At 33.9% G+C, this 8347-nt stretch overlaps 1 protein-coding gene across 1 annotated transcript; it reads left to right on the top strand.

Annotated features, from left to right (window-relative positions):
• The first annotated feature begins 2120 nt into the window (after positions 1 to 2120).
• On the top strand, positions 2121 to 7976 carry LOC123537291 (uncharacterized). Its single transcript, XM_053528502.1, has 2 exons — positions 2121 to 2158; positions 3746 to 7976. The coding sequence occupies exon 2, from the start codon at positions 3769 to 3771 to the stop codon at positions 5056 to 5058; it is 1290 nt and encodes a 429-aa protein (XP_053384477.1). The 5' UTR covers positions 2121 to 2158; positions 3746 to 3768; the 3' UTR covers positions 5059 to 7976.
• The last annotated feature ends 371 nt before the right edge of the window (positions 7977 to 8347 follow it).

Below are 8347 nucleotides of genomic sequence, written 5' to 3'. Positions count from 1 at the left end.
ATTGTAATTCCAAACCCACCTTTTGTATGCACTTGATTTTTCTAAATCAAATTTATTGTAAATGTAAGTTGCGTAGTGATCTCATATACCTTTCGGTGTTTCATATACACTTGAATTATTTGAAATAATTTCACCTGAAGTTCCTATAGAGTCAAGGAGAGTGAAAGAATTATTTGCTACGGGCCGGTTTTGTTAATAGAATTCGCCATATCATAGATCATTGTCATGAGGTCGCGTAATTTGTGATTGGACAAATTGAGCTGGTCTTCGTTTACATCACCTAATAATACAATATATTTAGATATTTCATAAGTTTTTCAAGACAAGTATCAAGTTTTGTCCAAAATTCTACTGGTGAGTTGGGTGGGCGATACACAGTACCTACAACAATTGTTTTATCCTAAACTTTTACTTGTACCCAGATAGAATACGACAAAAAGTTGTCCAGTTCTTCGATTCTTTTTGTAATTAGAGTTTTAGAAATGTCTATCAAAATTCCGCCAGAGTGAGCCGTTTTATCTTTACTGTACAAATCACTGTATCCATCTAAAAGTAAATGATCACTGGAAATAATATTTGTTAGGTGTGTTTCAGTGAAACATAAAATATCGAAGTCTGCGAAATAATCACGTATAAAATCTAATTTATTTTTGATACTTCTTATGCTTTGATGTATTATTGACAACAAAACTCATTGTTTTCATATGGACCAGGGTTTGTCTCAATATCACCCGATAAAAGTAATAAAGTGTATATTATCATTAATGACGCAGGGTCCCCCGTAAAATTATCCATCTTTATAGATAAGGCAAGATTACTTTCTCGAGCTATTGTGTTATAGAACATCCCGAAACTAAAAGTAAAACGAAAGTGGTGAACTGAGTATTCAATATACTGCTCATAATAAACCAAATTAATTTGCGAATTGGAGATACTAAAGTGCATTGGATTAAAACCATTATATAGAAAAAATATTTAAAAGGATATCGGCAAAACAGGGAGGATTTTAAAACACCATGAGTTCCATTATAGTATAACCATAAAGCTGCTTTCCACGCGTTAGCATCTATACTACCTATTTGGGAAAAGTACAACACTTGGATACATGGAGTACAACTACAGGGGTGATCTGACTAGAAACATGGCAGAACAAAACAGAAGTGACATATACCATCACAATCATAAAAATGTTGAAAAATATATACAGCATTCTTTTGATATTTGCAAAAAAAAATCAAGCAAAGAAAAAAAAAAGGTTGAAATTTATAAGGAAAATACTATGGTCGACGTTAACTTATAAGTATAATTAAAGTAACAAAAATAGAAACAGTTCAAATCAAATACCTTTTCTTCAATTGTAACATCTTCGTTTAAACTTGACCAGTCATAAATAACGTAGATAATCAACCTTTTTCTGCTCTGCTAAAAAGTTTACCAAAAAATATTTGATAATAGATTCGCTTTCACTTTTATACTACAATTCATATGCCTTTGTTAACTGTAACAGGCTCGGGCCTCTATTTACTCACCTATTTTATCTAAAGTTTACTATCTATGATAATTGTGATAAAGGAAAGATTGTACAGATATAGAAAGTTATTTGACTAGTCTTACAGGTAAGCGTTTTCTTAAAATATATAACTTTCTGCGAAAGATAGTTTATGTATGTGTTTAATATGACAGCTGAAAAGTATATTATTCTTGTAGAAAATATATTTAAAAACGTCACTCAATACGGTGGCTTCTATGGACGCTGTTTTATACTACTATAATCGATATGTTTGGTAGAGTTCTTACAAAACAGGAAAAGTATTTTGTAAATAACACATACGATTTCAACAAAATTGAGCCATGTTCTCATACCAGTTAATGTATGTTATGTCAAAATCCACAAAGTGCACAGAATCTTCTACGGAAGTGCACGATTGTCATTATTTTTAGGATGGCCCTCATAATTCTATGATAAAATATCGAACGCAAAGTTACCGGAAAATAACTGAGAAAAGTTTCGCTTTAACTCATATGCATTTGTAAAATGTATGAGGCTCGGGCCTCTGTTTACTTATACAGTCTCCTGTTTTATCTGTTTACTATCTATGATAATTGTGATAAAGAAAAGATTGTACACATATAGAAAGTTATGTGACTAGTGTTACAGGTAGGCGTTTTCTTAAAATATACAACTTTCTGAAAAAGATAATTGTATTTAATCTAACACATGATTTTTTATATACATGTATTAAGAACTTAGCTCAAACGTATATGATTCGCACCAAAATATATAGAAACGTCACTCAATACAGTCATTTTTATGAACGCTGTTTTTATACTAATCGAAACTTGAATCGCTCCCTTGATATTTGTGGTAGAATTATACAAAATTAGAAAAGTATTTTGTAAATAACACATACAATTTCAACAAAAACGAGCAATGTTCTGATACCAATTTATGTATTTTATGTCAAAAATCAACAAAATACACAAAAAAATGTCCATAATTTGCAAAAATCCACAAAATACACATAAATGTCTAGAATTTGCAAACGAGAGAATTATAATGCAGGAAATCATGACAAAAACACAATATTTATCATATCACATTAAAAAAAGTCATTTGTTATTTGCATCTTCATAAACTCGTTGAATAAAAGCAAAACTTGTATCTGTACTTCGGCGATTGAATAGGTAGAAATCATAAAATGACTAAAATTATATATTTGCACGCTTTGATTTTCTTCAAATTTTCCCGTGTTCTTAACATCATGTTGGTTTAAATGTCTGAGACATTTCATAAATGTACTGTAAGTATTATGAAAAATATTGCCAACATATTGAAATGCATTAGAAGTTTTGATTAGTGTATCATGACTCTTTTACTGTGGTTTTCTGACCTGCTTTATGAATATTATGATATATTTTGATTTCAATATGTATTTAAAAACATACTGATAAATATGTATAGGTAAGATGATTGATATAACCCGCTTGTTATACGAATTATCTTACCTTCTTATTGACAACACGGTCAAATACAACTTCAATTACGATAATGACACTGATGCTGCTGAATTAGTCTGGCTACCGAATAGATAATCTGTTGTTGTTGATGTTGTTTTTTGAAAAAGAAGTCTGTTATGTATTCTGACTTCATCAGTTTTGCTCCGATTATCCTTTGTTTTGAGAAGACAAGGGACATAATTATACAAAATTTGAATAGCCTCTGGAGTTGTCTCCTGTAAACAAAACACAGGGCTGAACACAGACTACTGCTGAATATGAGCCAGAACATTCATTCTAGTACATATTAGGTTAGACAGATACAATCATTTCTGGGTACGTTTTATCTTCTGTGTTTCTCACCGGTACTAATTAATGCTCTGCCTGTTATCACTTGGTATGACATTCAGAAATAAATGCTACACTCAGTTTTATATGTATTCACATAATTATTCCTATTTCATGTTATACTTTTAAATATATTCCTAGGAATCCTTTACTTTGATTACAATGTACACATTTTTGAAACATTCTGTCAATGAAACTAGCAAGAAAATATAGATAGCCTAAATATATACAAGAGGTAACGTTAGGGTTAATACTTCAATTTGTTTTATCAGCATCAATGCCATTTTAATAATTGAAAAAGCAACGGACGGTATTGTCAGTTGGAACATAAATTGCTTCGCAAGTTACTTGAGACCATTAAGTCTTCACTTTTCACGGTCACGTGTATTTTGCACTGCAGATTATTCATCCGGAGGCTGGGAAATGGAAGTCTCTGAAAAAACAGCGCTGTCGTCAGAAGTTGTTCAAAGTTTGAGTGAAGATATAAACAAACTTCCCCTGTCTAATACGACCTGCATGGATATAAACGATTGTATGCAAACTATTGTAAAAGCTGACTTTCAGAAACTCAAACTGGTAGACAAGAGCAATGCTTCCAAATCTAATTCCGGTTTCAACCTTGCAGTCAAGTGCCTGATGAAATTCTCCCATAGTATTTTCACCGCTTTAAAAGTAGTGGGGAAGTCTCCTGGCCAAGCAGGAACTGTGTGTAAAGTTGCCACTTTTATAGTCGGGTTATTTTTTACAGAAGATGTTTCTTCAGTTGTAGCCAAGAGTTTTGAAGATACCTTGGATGCAGATCTAAGGGCTAAATGCCGAGCAACATGTGTAAAGATAAGTCACTGTATCAACTACATGCAAGGATTGCCAGACCCGGGAAAACTTCGGGATGAAGAGAAAAAAATGCACTTATTGTTAATGGCCACAGACGTCCCTGTTCAAACCGGACTAGATGAAGTTTTATACTTGGGTGAAAAAATTAGGGAAATGGTTGAAACAGCAACAGGAGATATGAGCAAATTTGATTGTTTGATGAATTATGTTGAACTGTATTGCTGTCTTGCAACATTTCGAGAGTTATTTCTCCTGTATCGCTTTGCTTTCCAGTCGTTGTTTGAGGTGAATGCAGAGTCTGTCAAAAATGTTCTTGAGTCACAAATTACTAATGATCAGTCTGTTTTGGAATTCCTTTACAAGCCAACCATTGAAACTGCAAAATTATACTATAATGTACAGAAAAGCGACTGGCCATTATCCAAATCTTTTTGTGAGAGACGAGAATTAGTTGTAGAAGATTTAGCTTGTCTAAATAAAGGGGTCTATAAAATCCAGTCTGTTCAATCTAAATATACATTACACACAAAGGGCAGCAGTATGCTAAGACGCAAGCCAGTATGTGGGGTATTTTTGGAATCAAGTCGTAGGAAGAGAAATGTCTTCTCAATTCAGTCTGATTCACAATACCTCGGTGGGTCCGAATGCACAAATTACGTAGGTTTGTCAGACAGAAAGATTCACTGGTATATTTTAAAGGTACATGGGAATGCCTCTTCTGACGAACCGTGTTTCCTGATATGGTTAGAGTCAGATATTGACAAGTGCATGTGTGATAATTCGTTTTCTTATACAATGATGGGAACACTTTACCCAACATCTCTGGCTACTTCAAAAGAGCTAGGTTCAAATTTTTTCTGGACCCTTGAACCAATCTAAACGTTTCCATTTCCTCCAAAAAGCTGTCAAAAACATTAAAAGTATCATGATTTTAATTGTTAATTTTGTAAACAAAATACAAGGTACATGTATATGGTCTTTATTTGTTTGCCTGTGTTCGGGTTTATCGGTGTTTTTTATTTTAAGTTTCAGTTAATAAAAGACGCTGTCTTCTTGTAGCAGTGAGCACAATGCCCACCTTTACAGTGCTGCCACATTGGAATAACACATTACACAATACCCTACCCAGTCACATTATACTAACACCGGGTAAACCAGTTCTAGAATTAGCCTTTTAATGCTGAGCCAGGCGAGGAAAATGCTAGTTCCATTTTGTACGTCTTTTGTATGACAGCAGGGGAGCGAACCAATTATCTCCCACACTTGAAGCGTAGACTACCGAGGCAGTAACGTAGTTACATTCATGCTTAAATGCTCTTTAAATTTTTGAAAGTTCCTGTAAAATTGCTATTTTAAGGATTTTTGTTGGATGGATTGGAATGGCTTTGGTGGTATGTTATTAACAGATAATTTCTGAGTATATCTGTTGATCACCCTTCATGAGTCCTTTCAGTTGCTTATTTACATTTTTAATTGCTATCATTAGGACAAAGTTTCAGATATTACTATGTTACATTCATGTTTATCTTTCAATTTCTGACATATTTAAGTTTTCGAATATTTCTGTAATAATTCCTATGGGCAAGAGTTTTGCATTGTTAGAATTTGTATTAATAAATGAATTACTATACATTTATGTCTATGAAAAAAAAATTGAAGTCTAAGTTTAAATGTTTTCAAAAAAAAATCCCACCCATAGAGATATTTGTTGAGGAAAGGTCTACTAGGTACTACTATAAATGTTCTGGACATAACAACCTGACCAGACTTCTACATTGTACCAGTCTCTTGAACAAGCAAATGTGATGAATTGGTATCCCCGCCGAAGGGATTTGTGTTGATGAATGGCAAAGAAATATATCCGGCAAAAAGTTTAGGATGTTAATAAGAAGCAAATAATTTCATTACATTTGAACTTAAAAGAACAGAAGTCCTTAAGAGAGCACAGTCAAGTAAGAAATCTGGAACGTGAGTGGTGACGGTGGTGAGGGTTTACAACACACATGTTGATAAATATTCATGGAAAGTTTGAAAAATTAATCAACAATTCTTTCTTTTTCTGAGGAGGGGAGGGGGGAGGAAGAGGTGATCGGGTAAGGGTACAAAACTTCACATTTTGATAATAAATATTGATAAAAATAAAAATGAAAGAAACAATGTTGTGGGGGAGTGCATGATTGGGATGGTGGGGTTGACTGGGTTGAGGAGCGAGGTGGGGAAAGGATACAACTTTGCATGTTTATAAATATTCATGGAAGACTTAAGATTTGAAAAAAATCTTTTTTTGTGAGGTGGGAGAGGGCGGGGGGGGGGTGTGACCAGGGTGGTGTGGGTGACTGGGTGTGGGTACACAACTTCACATGTTGATAATAAATGTTCATGGGAAAAAATGAAAGAAGTTTAATGAAATTTTACCAAATGGTTAGTTTCTTATGTACAAATATGTGGATTTTTAAACATTTAAAGGGCAATAACTCTGAAGTTACTGAAGAGATCCTAACGAAATTGAGTGTGCACTACCACATTATGGTGGTCTAAATTAAAGTAAAGTTTCATAGTTCTAGGTCAAATTTGTCACAAGTTATGAAGCAGAAATTGCCAATATTTATAGTACCCTACATATTTTACACTAGACATTTCTAAGGGCCATAACTCTGCTGTTACTTGGGCAATATAACTGGAATTTAATAGGCCGCATTTCCCTATAGTGGTGAACATGTGTTTGAAGTTTTATTTAAATATTCCAAACCACTTCCTAGATATGGTTTCGGACGGACGGACGGACGAAAGAAAAGAAGGACGGACGGACGAACGACGCCAAAATTATTCCCCCACCTATGGCGGGGGATAAAAAAACAGAAGACAAAATGTTGGTTGTGACTGCTTGCAATAATGGCAACTTGGAAAATGTATGTAAAGGGCTACCGACTGTAAATTTCACTGCTAAACTAAAGGCATTGATAGGTATTGTTTAAAAAGGTGTCTTAATGATATAACTCCTTATATTATGTTTTATTCGTTTGTTTTGGATTAAGCACATTTTTCTTTCAACAGTAATTCAGTTATATAATGGTGAACACGTATCCTGACCAGTGTTTCTGGATTCTGTACTAGTACTAACCAGTTCTCCACAAATAACTCCTACTTCCCCACATGAATCAGAGGTGGAAGACGAAGGATTTCAGACACAGAGATTTTTATTAGTCTTAATGAAGAACACATTCCATGAGGATCGAACTTTTGACCCCTCGATCCATAGATCTGTACTGTCAATATTGAGCTAAGTAGGTGGACACAGACTAGAATTATAAGTACATAAAGGTTGCTGCCAGAGTAAAGTGTTTTGTGAAAAAGTAAACTTTTCCATTTGTTTTAATTTTTTGATTTTAATTGCTAGCATTAGGACTAAATTTCAGAAATCAGTTAGTTACATTCATGCTTATCTTTGAATATTTGGAAGTTCCTGTAAAATTGCTATTTTAAGGATTTTTGTTAGGTGCATTGGAATGGCTTTGTTGGTGTGTAATTACCTTTTAAATAGATGTGTGATTCCCCACATGCATTTGTTTCATAGATATTTTCTGTGCGTGTCTGTTGACCATACTTCATTAGTCCTTTCAGCTGCTTTTTAGATTTTTAATTGCTAGCAGTAATACTAAGTTTCAGATATTAATAATTTTACATTCATGTTCATCTTTATGTTTTGATGTTTTCTTCGATTTGTTCCGTAAAATCATCCAAGTTATGAAATAAATCTAAGAATAAAGGGATGATAAATAATAAATAAGGTCATTACACTTCCGACTTACCTTGTTTATCCAAGATTCATTGGAAAAGTTAGATGCTTGTACGTACCAGTGAGTAGTTAACCGCACACGTATAGATCTAGGTCATCCATCTTTATCTATATAAATCCGCCATTTTGTTTTTGTGGAGTCAATGTTTTGATAAAAAAAAATCGATATTCTCGGTAGCAGACGATTACCTAACAATAGGGAGCTGTTTTAGGAAGCTACGTCACGGTCCCATTTCTGGAAGATCGGGTTACAGGGGGATATTTTCCCAATGACTCACGCCGCTCCCTGTTTTTTCCCCATGACGTCAAGGAAGTTTCCCAATGACTCCCATCACTCCCTGTTTGGGGCAATAATGAGTCAGAGGGGCAGGT

Source organism: Mercenaria mercenaria, chromosome 17, assembly GCF_021730395.1.
Source record: "Mercenaria mercenaria strain notata chromosome 17, MADL_Memer_1, whole genome shotgun sequence".
NCBI lineage: Eukaryota > Metazoa > Mollusca > Bivalvia > Venerida > Veneridae > Mercenaria > Mercenaria mercenaria.
Note: the sequence above shows the minus strand (reverse complement) of the source record. Positions and strands in the feature narration are given on the sequence as shown.